Source organism: Anguilla rostrata, chromosome 13, assembly GCF_018555375.3.
Source record: "Anguilla rostrata isolate EN2019 chromosome 13, ASM1855537v3, whole genome shotgun sequence".
NCBI lineage: Eukaryota > Metazoa > Chordata > Actinopteri > Anguilliformes > Anguillidae > Anguilla > Anguilla rostrata.
Genome location: NC_057945.1, coordinates 10609048 through 10625594, shown reverse-complemented (window position 1 = coordinate 10625594; position 16547 = coordinate 10609048). Strand labels below are relative to the sequence as shown.

Sequence of the window (16547 nt, the reverse complement as noted above, 5' to 3'; positions counted from 1 at the left end):
TTTCTGTGTATAAACAGGCCAACGTGACGCGCGACAAGCCGAAAAAATAGAACAGAAGCGAAAAACTACGCTTCAGTTCGCTTGTGTCGCGCGAGCTTCGCAGCCGGTACGCGACGCGTTCGCATCTGGTGGAGACGACGTCGCCCGCTGCCGTTGTAATAACAGTACTTCAACTACGCTTCAGTTACGCGCGTAATACGCGCGTAGTGCGCTCGCGGCCGATACGCGTGCGGTGGGTGCCCGGCTTTAGACGTCTTGTAGTAGTCGTAGTCATGTCTTAAATCGGCTAGTTACGAAATGTCCACTTTTGACCCCAAAATGAATAGTTACTGTCAGAATTCTGGATCTGAACATCCATATTTTCAGCAGGCAAGCAATAAAATATTTTTTAATGTAAAAATTCAGACACATACTTTATGACACACACTCTACTTTATAACAATAACAAGTTAAAGCTTGTTACTGCACAGAAATATACAAGAGGTGATACTGATTATATGCATAAAACAATGTATGACTAACCACAGGTTGTCACCTACTGAAATGTCAAATAGCATTCCAAACCTCTCCGGTATTACAGAATTACGTAATTGGCAAGATAGAAAAATGCAGTTGGTGTTTGTCTGACAACCTTTGTTTGTAATAGTGCAATTATGCAACTCAAGCTCAACACGGAATATTACAGATTTACTGGGTAAATTTTGACCCTGACTTGTTAGTGTGGTCGTGGATACACATTCCCTAGAGTTAATACTTATGCTAATACAGTAATGATATGTTGCAGCCCAGGCTTTTAATGCATTGAAAATCAGCAATGGAACATCTTAACCAGTTCTCAAGTGTGGCTGTGTCCACTGGGTTCAATCTACCACAGCTTTTTAAAAAAGCAATTAAAAGTTTATCTTTAGTTTATGTTAGTATTTGGTGACATTGCTTTTTAATTGCTTAACTTGAATCAAATGCTTGGGGTAGCCTTCCACAAGCTTCTCGCAATACTTTTCCAGAATGTTTTCCCATTCTTCCTGACAGAACTGGTGTAACTCAGTCAGGTTTGTGGGCCTCTTTGCTTGGACACACTTTTTCACTTCAGTCCACAAATTTTCTATGGGATTCAGGTTAGGGCTTTGTGATGGCCACTCCAATACTTTCACTTTGTTGTATTTAAACCATTTAAAACTTTGGAGGTATGCTTAGGATCATTGTCCTGCTGGAAGTCCCAGTTGCGACCAAGTTTGAACTTTCTAGCTGATGTCTTGTGTTGGTTCCGTTGCTTCTATTTTCCAAAGTGCACCACTTCCTTTTCCAGCAAAACACCCTCACAACATAATCCTGCCACCCCCATTCTTCACAGTTGGGATTGTGTTCTTCAGATGAAAAGCCTTACCCTTTTTCCTCAGAAAATAGAGGATTATCTAGAAATACTGAAGCAACACCTCAAGACATCAGCTAGAAAGTTGGAAGGTGAACTTTCACCTCTGCTTCTAGTTTTTAGTGGACTGAAACAGGTTTTCTCTCAGTTTTTGCCTGTACTTGGTGCCGCACTTGATTTCTTCAGATCTGAAGACCCAGTCCTTGCTAAGAGAAGCATCACCATAGCACGATACTGTCACCCTCGTGCTTCACTGTAGAGATGGTGAAAAGTGGAACATGTGCAGTGTTAGGTTTGCATTTTGGCCAAACATCTCTATTTCTGTCTGACCATGGAACCATTTGGCTGAATTGCTGTTGTGCTTCAAGATGAGTTTTTGTAAGAAATGACTTATTTTTGTCCCCGTGCTATACAGGTCAGGTTGTTAGTGCTGTTTATATTGTTGATGGATGCACGTTTTCTTCTGAGATAACTTTATCCCTGATTTGCTGAAAAGGCTCCTTGGTGGTCAGTTTTTCAGTCTTTCCCTCAGATCTGACCAGTGACCCTCCGAAAACAGGTGTTTATTGTGAAATCTTGATAATAACTCGTAAGTAGACAAAAGCCTATTTTATGTGCAAATCTTATTGTGTGGCTTGTTGTGATTTCTTTCTTTGCATCTTCATTTTGGAGCTGGTTGAATATTAATGTAATAGCATTTCTCCATTTTAAATTCACTTTGAGTTTCTAAATACGTTTTAAAATTTGTTTTTGTCTGAACATGTGTGGCTTTTATAACAACTATTAGATCTGAAATGTGAAAGAGAAAACTATAAATAACTGAAAACTTGAAAGAAACAAAATGTGCAGGTGTGCAATGGGGAAGTGTTGGGGGGGGGGGGGGGCGTACAGAATAGGACCGTTGGGACCTTTGTGCCCTTTTTTATCCTCACGATTAAGCACAGGGTACCATGAGCTTTTAAAGTGTAAAAGTTTTTTTTTTTTTTAAACCTGTAAACCATGCATCTCACCATAATACTGAGGGGAATGACGCGCAGCCGTTCTGCTTCACTCATGGCAAGACATGGACGTGAGGGAAGCAGCCTTTTCACCTCCGTGCAGGAGGGCAAATCCAGGCATGCGCTGATCCAGAACTGCTTGCACACCATTTCCATGTTACCTTATGATCCACAAAGGCTTGCATTATACAAAAAATTACCACTGGCACTCATTAAAGCAGCGGTGGAAAAACCAGTTTATTTTAATTACGCCGTAGCAAAGTCATTCACATCATGGAAGGAGTCGGCAGAAGTCACTTCAGGTACGCGGGACGACGTGACGGTTAAATTGCGCGTTTTGTCAGAACCAATAAGGCGTCTGTTTTAAACGGAGAGGAAAATTATTTTGGTCATTGCCGTTGTTCAGGCCGTTTTTATTGGAATGGTCGCGCCGTGCTCGCCACAGCTGGGTTGGAGACGGTCACATGGCCACACGCGCAACCTTGTGAGGCCCTGCCCTTCCTGCGGGGCTTTCGTTTGCATTTACGGCAGCGCGGATGGCATTTAAGCATTAATCCAGCACCTGTTGCTTCTGCGTTTCGCCAGTCGTTCCATTAGAAACGTTCGCACTTCACACACTCCTGGGCTTCACAACTGGTGTCTGATCTCCTGATTCTTTTATGAAGATTTGGTCCCCTTTACTCACCTTAAATAACACGTTAATTTGGAATTGTGTGAAATACAGATGCGTGGATATTGTAAACATGTCGATGTGAATTAGGTTCTGTTTTAAATATAGGGCACTGGCTGTAACATGTGCCCACATGTCGCGAAAGCGTAAAGACAATATTAGCATATTTGTATGCATTATTATCTGTGGCCGTTTTATTGCGATTGTCTGTTTTCAAGGGACAGAATCAAAGGTGTTCTATAATAATTAAATATTTGGCAAGTAGCTTAAATTCTGGCTACGTCTGATAAATTTTACATTTACATGTATTCCCAGATTTGGTTTGCTGTCATTGCTGAAGAATTACAGTACATTAAAGAAACCCGAAGTGAATTAAATAAACACAAGCATTTTGCTTGTAATAGAGGCTGGTTTTCCTGTTCTTCAACACAAAAAACAGTTTTTTTGTACAATGGCTTGAGACTGAGGGCAGAACAGAGCAGTGCTCTGAAACAGCCACGCTGAGCTGGAACAGCCGCGAGCCTTTGCCTAAATATGCACTTCACTGTCAGCTTGATTGTTTTATTGCAAATGCTTTGTTGCTGACTACATCATCGACTGCCTCCATTGTGTGCCTTTTTACCTGGAAAAGCTAATACTGTTGTTTGTAACTTCTTTTCTTGTTGCAGACAGAGTCTGGTAAAACTTGATCGGGCAGTTCGAGAAGGTGTTCCATGGAGCTGTACCCCAAGCAAAGTGTTCTCAGGAACTAGCACTAAGGCTCGGCCTAAAATAATCTGGGGCTGGTATTACACCAAGCTACTGGCTCTAGACAGGATGGTTCAAAGGGCCTCATTAATAAAGTGCAATAGGGCCATTGGAAATTAACTGAAGATGATTCGGCCCCTCTAGAGGTATCTTGCATGTAGAATTCTGCGGGCAAAATGTGGCGGACCAGTGATGTGTATGCGGCGTAGTGCATGCAGTAGATATGACCAGAAATAAAGCAGAACACGTCACAGTCCTGGGTTTTTGTGTTTATTTCATCAAGGCCTTAATTTGACTCTGTATTTTGTGAAAATGGCAAAAATGGAGTTTAGGATGATTGAGGTAGACCTTTTCATGCAATATAACAAAAAAATTAAAGCATTATTCAAATAGAATCACAAATCCCAGGTTAAAAATGATTAATAACTGCATTTAAACAGTGTAAGTGCAAAAATATATTTGTTTTAAAAATAAATATTTCTTGTAAAATGCTAATTTATTCAGATGATCTGAGTCTCCAGTAGTTTCTGTGGTTTACTACCGACTTAGGGAAATTAAGCTCTTCCTTTCACAGTACAAAGCATTGAATGTGATCTAAGCCATGGGTTTTTGTTTTATTTAAAAAGTAGATGCTGTTTTCTTGGAATAATTATGTGTGTCAGATGTATTTCTCTTTTTATCATATTTTTATTTACTTTTCTTGTATTGATAAGTAAAACAGGGGGAGGGGGCTTTAAAAACGCATGGTCATTGCAAAGAAGAAATATTATTTAATACAGTATGCAGCATCAGGCTACACATTCCATGAGTTTACACTGGCTCGGTGAAGTATTGCTCTGAGTGTCTCTAAAATACATTTATCAAATCCCAACAAATGTATTTCTCTACAGAAATGCATATTGGTTCTGCTTTGTTATGGTGAGTTGTTCACTGAGTGCATATGTGTGCTGGGGCATATTTCATATTTGTGGATTATTTTGTGGTCATCTTCAGAGTTTATACAATCTACGAATATAGTAGGCTTAAAAGGGTCATTTTTAAGCAAGTTGCTTTAGCAGACAGTCGAGGTGAAACATTAAAATTGTTTCACTGAAGCTTCAAGTCTGTGAACCTCCTGCTGTCGTTTAAATCATCAGGCTGGTTTCTGCCTGAGAGCCCCGCTTGGTAGATTCTAATGTAAATTGGCCCTGTGACTGGGCAGTCTGTCCCTTTTATTTGCTATTCAAATTAAACTTGGGTTAAGGGACACAGCAGTCAGCCGTTTTAGAAGAGCTACGTTCTAATTACTGTTTTATTAATACAGTATACGATCATGATGAGACTGCACGTTATTAATTAGGACAAATATTACAATCTTACAAGATGTTGCTTTTTTTCTCAGCACAAACCTTAACCTACGGCCGCAGGAACCGATAATGGGTTAACGCTTATTTTAAACCATGGATTTTTACGCACTTGACACAACAAAAGGGAGGCAATTCCATGTAAGACATCTGTTTTTATCAAGAATCGTTGGTCAGTTTCAGACTTAATCACGTGACATGATGATTGTAAGTCGTAGCCTACTTGGTAAACAATGACGTTTTCACATTCAAATCCTGATACCCTTGATAAACTTTTTTTTTTTTTTTCATATGATCTCCCTTTTACGAAATCACTTATAGTGAATCATACGTGATGCTACCGTTTGTCCTACAGGGAATTTCCTCGTGCGATGTGTAAGATTGTTTTTTTTTTAATGTGTCCATATGTAAAGTAGCCTACTGGCTGTCATCGCAAAGCCCGAGGCAAAAACAAGACGGAACCAACCTTATTAGTGCTTTAGTCACAGGTGTGTCAATTCCGGTCGTTCGAAGATAGGTGAATGTTTGCGTACAAGGAACTGAAAATGTCCACAATATTTTCACATTTCACGCATATATAAAAAAGTGGCAACAAGTTTAAAATATTTTTAATGGTTGGTTTTCCATAAATTTAGGAATATGGTAATTTAACCTAGTCAACTACAATGCTGTAGCAGCAATGCTAATCCCTCTTAATTACCTAATAACTTGATCCGATTCGAAAGGGGGAGGGGTGGAATTTTATTGTTAGCTTTTAGGTTGAACAAATGCTTCCAGCGTAGAGCCATCCTATCTGCTCAGCAAGATGAGCGACAGGAAGGAATGTTTTTTTTTTTTTTTTACATGCAAGGTATGGGTGGAGCTACAGCACGTTTCAGCCCACGACAGGTAGCTCGGTACAGGTGAACGAGAGGCGTTTCTCAGTGAACTGACGATACGAAAAGCCCCCGGGACCACAGTCAGTACAATGACAGGGAACGACAGCGACTAGTCAGATACAACCTATATAAAACAGATCATTTCCTGCTGTTGTATTTAGACTAATGCAGTGCTTGTCGTTGTTTTCGGCAGTACATTTCGCGTGAAATATAAGAGAACGCGAAGATTCAATTATCTGGTAAGTGTAAAACTTTACCAGAACAATGCTCAGCTCAGAGTCTTTGCGGCCGAACATTCATCGTAAGGCGCTCGGCAAACTTGCCACCAGACTGGAGGAAGTGAAGAATCCATGGCGACAAGTGTCAACCTTGGAGTTGAGCCACAATGAGGCCGCTAGACTGGCCACAGATGCCCTGCTGGAGTCCGGAGAGAAAGAATACCGACGGGTGCTAACGGAGGAGAGAGAACTGAATTTTCTTTCACCACTTGAAATCCAATACATTACTGATAGCGCCACCAAAAACGTCTCCGATAGTAGCAGCGCAAATGGATCTGAGCGAGAGTTTGGTGAGGCAGACGCGGTGTCGGAGCTTACGTCTGGGACATATTTTCCAATGATGTCGGACGAAGATGCGCCTGCTCTGGAACTTGGCTGGCCGGATCTCCCCACCCGGTACGGTCCATCGGAAACGCAGATCTATTTCCAGAGGGACAAGTCTCACAATGTCAAAGATCTCATTCGTTCTCTTATCAACAAAGCAAAAAAGGTATGTAAGGCATGTCATATAAGCTACCACTATGTATTATTTGGTCATATGTGTATGCAGTATGTTATGTAAAATCATGGTAGCCATACGGAGCGGTCAGACAATAGTTTTGTAAGAATTGAAGAGGCTTGTTGAATACTCGGATGTCCTGTCTTACGTGCAGGAAGACAGCCCTACAAGAAAGCCTATTCACACATGAAAAACACAAGTCAGACGTGTATAAGCGATACGGCCATAATTTAATAGAAGGATATATATATATATGGTAAATGGTAAATGGACTGCATTTATATAGCGCTTTTATCCAAAGCACTTTACAGTTGATGCCTCGCAATATATATATGTGTGTGTGTGTGTGTGTGTGTGTGTGTGTGCCTGTCTGTGTGTATCACACATTTACATGATCACTTTGAAATTATTTTGATGTTGTGAGGGAATTAACTTTCAAACAAGTTTGATTGCATTTTGGAATGCACCTGTACAAAATGCATAGGCCGGATTTTAATGGATTTATCTGGCTGAAAAATAGTACAGGAAATGTAGCATTCCATATACCTTAGCTGAGCAGTGTGACAGATTGCTGAGGTCTGTGAGGCGGTAGGTGTTTGTGAGGTGCGTACTGTGTGTCTCAGGTGGTACAGTAAGTGTCTGTAAGGTACTCAGCGTAGATGGGATAGGCCAGATGTACAGGCCCTGGGGCTTTTCCTAAGGTGATTTGGAATAGAGTTCAGAAATGGTGAGAATATGTCAATTAGTAAATAAAAAAACTACAGTTTTCAGACAAGGATTGAGTGTTCCGATGAATGTTGTTGATTGCTTTCATGGTTTCTTCCAACTGCAGGTCATTGCCATAGTGATGGACCTTTTCACGGATGTGGATTTACTCTGTGATTTGATGGAGGCCTCAAACAAACGCAAGGTCCCTGTGTATATTCTTCTGGACAGCCAGAACCTGGACTACTTCAAGGACATGTGCATTGCTCTGGACATCCGCAACTCCCATCTGAGTGTAAGAATGAGGACAATGTCCTATCCCACAGCCCAATGTTAATTTTTTTACCGGCTAATCTTCCAGATTTAGCCAAATCACTTCTGCATTAGCAGAAATGCAAAGTTATTACTTGGTTTAGATGAAACGGAATTGTTCATGATTCTTATGCTTATCTGACAACTACTGATCTTTTTTCAAAGTTCCTGAATTCCTCTGCTGGCTAATTAGGAGGGGGAGAAAAAAGGATTAAGAAAACTTTAGCCTGAACTTTGTGTGGAACTGTGTTGTAAAACTGATATTATTAACATGTATTTCTAGAAGTGAATGGATGCTTAGCAGTTCAAACAGTCACAATTAAAACTGAAAGACGGTTTGCACAATGCTGTGGGATAAAGTGTGATGGTTGATTATATGTATTTGATATTCAAATGGGGTGGCACAGAGGTGCAATGAGTAGCAGTTGCCACACAGCAAGAAGGTCTTGGGCTTGAATCCAGGCCGTAATGTGGAGTTTGGAAGTTCTTTTCATACCCACGTGGGTTTTCTTTGGGTACTCCGGTTTGCTCCCACGGCCCAAAGGCATGCTGGTTAGGCTAATTGGAGAGTCTAAGCAGCCCAACGTATACTGTGGACATGCTTCAAGTCCCACCCCCTATGCCCAGGAACAAGTGGATTTGATAATGGATGAATGATATTCAAATGAATAACACACTAGCACACATCTCTTATACTGAACTGCTGCTTAACCAAATATCTCTTTCTGAACTGATATGGGGCACTGCGGCATTCAAAAGCATCCTTTCATTTCTGCCGGAGTTTTTTCGGCTTTGCATTTTTTCAAAAACACGTGTAAAAGCGTAGCTGAGATATGTTGTATTTGATCAGTTCAGGCATGCTTGCTTACTGGAGATAAATTAAGCCCCATTTATTTTGGCAAAATGTGTTATGGTTACAGATGCAGGAAATTCATCATTAAATATCCTTATATTCAATGGAAAACTCTTAAAACAGCAAGAGCTGAACATTTTTAAAAAAGAGAAACCAACTGAGCCAACACATATCAGACTGTATCAGTTTTTTTAATTTGAAGAAATATGGTAAGTCTACCTACAGGTGTTTTTTTTTTTCAATCTCATTTTAATTAAATTCTTATTACTTTACAGAATATGAGAATTCGCAGTGTGTGTGGAGAGACATACTGCACCAAATCTGGGAAAAAGTTTACTGGCCAGGTACAGGAGAAATTCATGATTATCGACTGTGAAGAAGTTATTGCTGGATCGTATAGGTGAGGAATCTTTGCTTGCTTTTAGTTACATTTTGTTCCCTCTCAATACCAGTTAGGAAGGCTCCGCTTTCACCAAGCTTAATAGAAAAAGTGTTTTGTATTTAAATAAGTGACATGTGTGCATTTATTTGTAAAAATGCAAATAAGGACAATTGCTGACTACATGCTGGCCAAAGTTGAGGTTAAATGTTGATTAAATCCAGTCCAAAAATAATGACAATTCTGAATTGAATACAGGGAAGATTTAATGGTAAATTATCAAGGTCATAAAGGTCATTACAACTGAACTGGATATTGATCCCACACCATTTCTATGCCATGGATAGTGCCTTTAAGCATTGGGCCACTTGACTGCTCTGTATTGTGCCTATATGAATTTTCATGATTCAAATGTTCTCTTCCTTAGTAATGATGGATGATGGTATTAACTCTAACAGTGGTTGGCCCTGCTCCCAGCTATTATGACCTCATATGCTGTGTCAGATACTGTTGCACTTTAATGAAAGAGAAGCACTGCTATAATTCGACTGTCCATTACCTGTGTTATTACTGTTTTATAAATTGCTTGCAGGGTGTTTTTTACTATAAGTACTGTTAGTAGTCCTTGAGAAGAATGTCTGTTTATCAAGTAGATTGTTCTGTAGCTGGTGATATTGGAGATTTGGGGCAGTTCACAATGAGAGTTCCACATTTGGCTTCATAACCTGTTGCACTAACGATAGATACACTAATAGCTACGTTCGGTTCTCCACTTGTGTAAATAGTAGTAGTAAATTCTGTTAGGCAAAAAAGGCCAAGAACCTGAGTGAGATTCGCTGCTTGTTGCTAAAGTGAATTTCGACTATGTGAAGTGCTCTACGAACCGGAGTCTTGGCTCTTGTCCTTGAACTGTTGAAGGAAGTCTGAGCAATCAACTGTTTGTTCCTGTATTGATGTTTTAATTTAGGGTAGGGAACAGGGCAGACAGGTGCCTAAGGTTTAACTTGTGGGTGAGTGTGCAAACACTGTTAGCACTGGGCAAGCTTTTGTCAGAAGATTTTCCTTCTTGCTCCTGGAGAGGCAAGGCTGTTTATTTATCTGAGATCACTTGAGATAATCTCTGTGCCTCTCTAAAGGTGGACTTGTGGACATCGTCAGACAGAGGTCAATACACATTTTAGGGTAAAAAGAGCAATAATAAAAAGTCAAGGGTGTTGCTACATTGTTGTTACAAAGCCTACAAGGCTTCATATAGGAATTATAATTACAAAACAACATAGCTGCACTTCAGTGGCCATTGTTCTCTGATGAACATTCAATAGTTTCTTTCCTGAACAACTTGGCATCAGTGACTGCTGTTTCAAAAATTGTTTTGCCAAAAACACCATTTCAGATAATTGGTGATAAAAATAGTATCAAAGCATCTCAAAATGGTACTGTATGCATTGCGTCATTTCAGGATGTGGTTCTCATTGTATCTCAGTCTTTTGAAGGTTACTGTATTTATCTGCAGAAATCCATATTACCTAATATAGATATGTATAAGGGAACAAGGCAAGGGATTTACCAAATAACTTTGAGTGAAAATTAGTGTCATTATGATCGTAATTAATTAATTTAATAACATATGTGCACATGTATTAACCATACAATTATGAATTCCTGTTTGATAGTTATAAACATGGAGATAATATCTGACTTTCTTCAGTTATATAATTCTTGTTTTATCTTTGTAATCAAAGGGCTGTATTTTAGCACAGCATTTTAATAGTAGTAAATGGGCAAAAATAAATAAGAAAAACATCATATTTACAAAGATACTGAAAAAATTTTACAAAATAAAAAGCAAGAGATTTAGCTTGGGGATTCCTTAATGCAAAACAGCTAAAATACATACCACAGACATGAGGTAGCAGGGAACGTGAGCCAGCTATACAATACCTCACTGTAGTTATGCAAACATGCAAATATGACGCCAATCGATGTTTGTCCTCATCATGTACAGCATGTTTCAGAAGAAGTGGTGTTAAATCTGTAATGACGTGCAAAGGTCTTCCAGTAAAGAGTGCATGGCTATGTTCGCACAAGGACATTCTACAAATTTCTGAGGAGGACAAACCAGTTGCTCATTTAAATAATGTTCAAAGTTTGTCTCTTTATGTTTGTTAGGTTGTTATAGTACACAGGTGTCAAATTGTTATCTGAAATGGGTCATTGTGGGCGCTGCTTTGTTCTAGCCCACCACTAAAACACTTGACTTGATTGAAAATCATCATCAAAGTTCATAATCAAATCTGGGTTCATAGCTCTGGGCTAGAACAAGTTCACACGTCACTGGCTGTTCTCGGTTAAGGTATTTCGCTTAGGGCGATCACTCTGCTTTTGTGTGCCATTCAACGCTGATTCAGTTTGAGCTGTTATGACCAATTACTTCTTCAACCCTTGTTGAACCCTCTTCCCAAACAATCCTCAGTGCATTTCCATTAACTGCTGTGACTATGACAAAATGGATCCTTTGATAATGTGGGTGTGGCTGTGCTGTGCGTGACTGTGCTGTGTCTCCCTGCTGTGCGTGACAGTGCTGTGCTGTATGTGATTGCTGTGTGTGGCTGTGCTGTGCCCTGTGTGTCTATGCTGTGTGTGACTGTGCTGTGCTGTATGTGACTGCTGTGTGTGTCTGTGCTGTGCGTGACTGTGTTGTGCTGTGTACCTGTGCTGTGCTCTGTGTGTCTATGCTGTGTGTGACAGTGCTGTACTGTATGTGACTGTTGTGTGTGTCTGGGCTGTGCGTGACTGTGTTGTGCTGTGTGGCTGTGCTGTGCTCTGTGTGTCTGTGCTGTGTGGCGCTAGATGTGTAGCTGTGCTGTGCTCTGTGTGACTGTGCTTGGCTCTGCATGACTGTGCTGTGCTCTGTGCATCTGGGCTGTGCATGACTGTTCTGGGCTGTCCATGACTGTGCTGTGTTCTGTGTGACCATGCTGTGCTGTGTGTGACTGTGCTGTTCTCTGTGCATCTGGGCTGTGTGTGACTGTGCTGGGCTGTCCATGACTGTGCTGTGCTCCGTGTGACCATGCTGTCCTGCTCTCTGTGTCCCACAGCTTCTCGTGGCTGTGCTGTGTGTGGCTAGGTGTGTGGCTGTGCTGTGCTCTGTATGACTGTGCTGTCCATGACTGTGCTGTGCTCCATGTGACCATGCTGTCCTGCTCTCTGTGTCCCACAGCTTCTCGTGGCTGTCAGGGCAGGTCCACAGCAACATGCTGCTCCACTTCTCCGGCAGGATCGCCGAGCGCTTCGACTGCGAGTTCCGCTGCCTCTACGCCGACTCCCAGATCGTAGATTACTTTTACAACCCGGACGAGGAAGGCCTCCCCTTCTATGCTGCCTTCCCGCCCATGTTGCCCGTCACTGGGCCCAGAGACTTCCAGGACCGCGTGAGCTCTCGGGAAAGGCTGGGTTCGGACTCCAGCAGCCAGTCCAGCAGCAGCCTCTCCAGCGTTAAGATGGCTCCCGGAATGGCCGCCACCGTCTACCAGGTCACCGACAACAATAAAGAGGCCAACAGCCCTTTCACGAGCCCAGAGAGAAGAGGGAGCCAGAACTCCGACGCCCACACCCAGGGGCCAGAGAGATGGGGGGGCCAAAGCCCCATGGCTCACAGCCAGGGATCGGAGAAAAGAGAGGGCCAAAGCTCCGCCCCTCACAGCCAGGGATCAGACAAGAGAGGGGGCCAAGGCCCCACCCCTCACACCCAGGGACTGGAGAGAAGGGGGGTCCTAGGCCCTGCCCCTCACACCCAGGGATTGGAGAGAAGAGGAGTCCAAGGCCCCACCCCTCACACCCAGGGACTGGAGAGAAGGGGGGGCCAGATCCATGTCCAGGGTGGCCATGCAGCCAGAGGCTTTTCTAATGCCAACGGTCACAGCGCAGGCGCAGAATGGGCATCCCCGGTGGCGGGCCAAACAGGGCTAGAGTGGAACAAAGCTGAAACTCCCGATTACCTACGGGGTAATTTGGGAGGAACTACCTCAAAGGTCCAGGGCCTCAATCTGTATGATCACAAGCCTAACTACTTTCACAGTGGCATGCCCAAGACCAACCCTCAGATGGACACCAAAATGACCGGCAAACACAAGAACCCTACCAACCCCCTCCTCAACAAGATCTCCGACTTCTTCCAGTACCCCTATAAGGAGAGGGAGACCTACAACCTCCGCAGGTCCCCGCCTCAGAGCACCGCCTTCGGGGGCCCAGATCTCACCCAGGCCGAGCCCGAGAGCCTGCAGCCACTGCCCCCGCCTCCGCCCCTGTCCCCCGAGGCGTCGCCCACAGACGTGGGTATGAACCGGCAAGATGCCAAGAGGATGACCCTGGGTCACAGCAAGCTGGACCTGGTCAATCACTACAACAAGATGAAATCCAAGCACATCTACAGCAGGTTTGAGCTAAAGAATAACAACACCTGAGATGAGAGGCTGGCCTTTCCTTTTGACCTTGGGACCTTGGGAGGAACAATGCCTTGGTGTTGGGGGAGAAACGCCAGCACAGGAGGGAGCAGTCCAGCTCCATGTCTTAACACTGCCCACAGTCTAAAGAGTGCATTGCACTGTACTGACCTTGTGGTCACAAGGATACTGTGACGGGAGTTTTGTTTTTAATGAGTATCGATCCATAAAGGCACTCCAGTGCACGCTTTCTCCTAAGGAAGGCCTGAAATAATCTCTTGTTATGTTGTTTGAGTTATTCTGTGAATATAAATGGTAGGCTACTGTTGGCTGAAGGTTAAATATTTAGGCAATGTAATCGTAATTGGATGGCAGATTCATACATGCTTGATAAGCTGAAACGGCAAATGCCAAGTTTTAAGTCTTGAAGGGGACGTATGTTGATATCCCATGATAGGGAGTCTTCCAAACTATGCATGTGAATTTACAGGCAGAACGCTTGGATGAGGATTTAATATCATGACCAAAACCCTAACTTAACTTAAAATGTATTTAATGGCAACTTGTAATTAGATTTTAACCTGCTGTACAACTTTTGTAAATAATTCATCAACTTTGTTGAACTCATCGTTGAGTTCATCTATGCAATGGGGTGACATGTTAAGCAGTAGGGTGGAGGACCACAACAGTATGGTTGGCTGTTATTCAACACCAAGCCATAGTTGAGAAAGACTTAAGCTTCTGTTTGTCACCTGTACATTGAAAAATGTGTTTTTTTTGTCACATTATGGCAAGCACAGGAATGCAGTTCTACTCATCACCGGAATGCCCCATGTGCAGATCGTTTTTTTTGTTTGTCTTTTTTTGAGTATTCTGTTCCGGCATTGTCTGTCAACACTTCCTTAACGCCCTTATCAGTTTTTTAATCTCTTTTGCATAATGTGATTTTTTTAAATGAAAGAAAAACATTGTTTTTTTCTCTCCCCACGGAGAAGAGCAATTTGTGTATATTTGTAGATAGTCATGGTTTTCTGTTTTTTTTATGCTTTGACTTTTTCATTTCATTAAACCATGTTAATTTTTGCTGTGGCTAGAAAGAAAGTATTTGATTACAGTGTTACAGACAAAACATGAATGCAATAAAGAAAGATGGAACGAAGGGAGACTGTAATCTTTCGGTGAATGATGTAGGCTCTCGCCAGACTGCTTTTTGTGTGGAGGTTAAAAGAGGAGGTGTACGCACGCATATTTTTTATTCTTCCACTGGGTGTGTGCATCTGTTTGTCAAATGATCATCGATGCACACCAGGTTCATTTCACTTACTTTCAGTACGTAGGACTATGCAGCTATTTTTAGAAAGCCATATTAATTGTGCCCTTTAAGCTGCTAAAGGCCTCATTGGAGGATCCTCGTATGGGGTGAACAAATGCCACTGAATGGGCTGGTACTCACAGCTCATGTGAAAGGCCCGGGGAGCGAGTGTAACGCCATCACTGGAAGGACGGGCGTATGTCTGCCTTCAAAGATCAGCGGTGAGTGAAGTTTTGCATAGAATTCCCCAGATCGTGGCATACTCGCACGCAATCACACGCACAGCATGGAACCTTTGGCAGGTTTTTACAGCTATGTTAAGGGTGCTATGAAGCCAATGATTACTGGAAGGCCCGCAGCAAGAACGCAGAGTATTACTGCAAGCCGAACGCCAAACTTTAAGCAAGCTTGTAAATGGATGTAAACCAGTAATATTTTTTTCGGTCACTAGTGTATATTCAACCTTTTGCTACTTCAATAACTGTAGGTCTGAGTGATATCTCTGCTTTAGCCAGGTTGAAGTGTGCGGAGTGGGCGGAGGCTGGAAAACTGCATTTTGTCATGCCAGTCCCAATTATGCTGAACAAGCGCTTTCCAACTTAACCACTCTAGGCTCTGTTCCACTCTTGTGAGAGCGGGAGCTCATCCTCCAATTTCAGACGTGCTTTTAGATCAGGTAACATGCCCCTGCATGTTTAAATGGGTTGTATGTGTGCTTTCGACATAGCCCATGTGCAGAACCAGACTTTCAAATATGATGTGACGTTCTCATATGTGTTACAGCATGATTGCATGCCGTTTTCAGAGTAGTGTTGAACTTCTTTTTCGTGCTTTGGATTGCTGGTTCATGTCTGTTTCCATGGACATCCGAGGGACAGCCTGGGTAACAGAATCTCGAGGGCTAGAATTTCAGCTCGCCGTCCTCATGAATCCTCAATGTCGCTTGCATGTAGCACAGCGTCCTTCGTTAGCAGCCTTGTTCATTTCACAATTTCAGGAAAACAAAGTGTTTGAAAGGCCTATTTTTCATGTCATGTGTAGCACAAAGCTCCTTAATCAACAGAATTCCCATGATTTGATCTGAGCATTGGGGGCATAGCCTCTGGGTTATTTTGAATTCGGGAATAAAATATACCAATCATCCCAAGACGTATTTTCACGACGTGCGTCGATAGAAACGGCAGGTGTCGGCTAAAATATTTTAAATTGCAAAGCTTCTCTGTCAAATTAAATCCTGACGTGCGTTTGGAGATACTTCGTGGAGGTGTGGTGACGTGGGATTGCTCAATTGCAACACACATGACATGTCTGACTCCGACACGAAAGGCGAGTCTCGTTCAAGTGCCTAGCGGTCATGTCGTACAGTCCGTTCCCCCAGAGAAAGGCCGGCCGGCCACATTGCGTGGCTACCTTCACCAAGTTCTCCGCTCGCTCAGAATAGACACACGCATTTTTATACGGCTGTTTCAGCTTTCTTTGATAATCCTGCTGTTTACTCCCCGCAGTCTCCTTCCTGTCGGGTGGTTAATTAGGCGAATTGCCAAATGATGCGTCACTTGCGAAATTCGTCACCACTGGCATATATGTTCTTGGCATCTCCCTTGGCGAGATCATTGCCGGCTGAGTCATTTATAAAGAAATGTCCCTAATGCAAGATTGAATAAGTTCATGTGGACCAGTGCAGTTCACGTGACCCCAGAGAAAAGACTGGTACTGACAGTTCTGCATTTATATTTACACTCATGCAAAAGTAGTGTTAATT

At 42.5% G+C, this 16547-nt stretch overlaps 1 protein-coding gene across 1 annotated transcript; it reads left to right on the top strand.

Annotated features, from left to right (window-relative positions):
• The first annotated feature begins 5554 nt into the window (after nucleotides 1-5554).
• On the top strand, nucleotides 5555-14632 carry fam83c (family with sequence similarity 83 member C). The gene is made up of 4 exons (XM_064305378.1): nucleotides 5555-6773; nucleotides 7615-7782; nucleotides 8928-9052; nucleotides 12252-14632. Exons 1-4 carry the CDS (start codon nucleotides 6270-6272, stop codon nucleotides 13492-13494), a joined length of 2040 nt encoding a protein of 679 aa, XP_064161448.1. The 5' UTR covers nucleotides 5555-6269; the 3' UTR covers nucleotides 13495-14632.
• Nucleotides 14633-16547: the final 1915 nt, after the last annotated feature.

What these genes read in the sequence shown, in the direction of transcription:
- fam83c (XM_064305378.1), top strand. Translation starts at nt 6,270, where the DNA reads ATGCTCAGCTCAGAGTCTTTGCGGCCGAACATTCATCGTAAGGCGCTC. An exon ending in TTATCAACAAAGCAAAAAAG is followed by an intron (nt 6,774 to 7,614) that starts GTATGTAAGGCA and finishes TTCCAACTGCAG; the next exon opens with GTCATTGCCATAGTGATGGA. An exon ending in TCCGCAACTCCCATCTGAGT is followed by an intron (nt 7,783 to 8,927) that starts GTAAGAATGAGG and finishes ATTACTTTACAG; the next exon opens with AATATGAGAATTCGCAGTGT.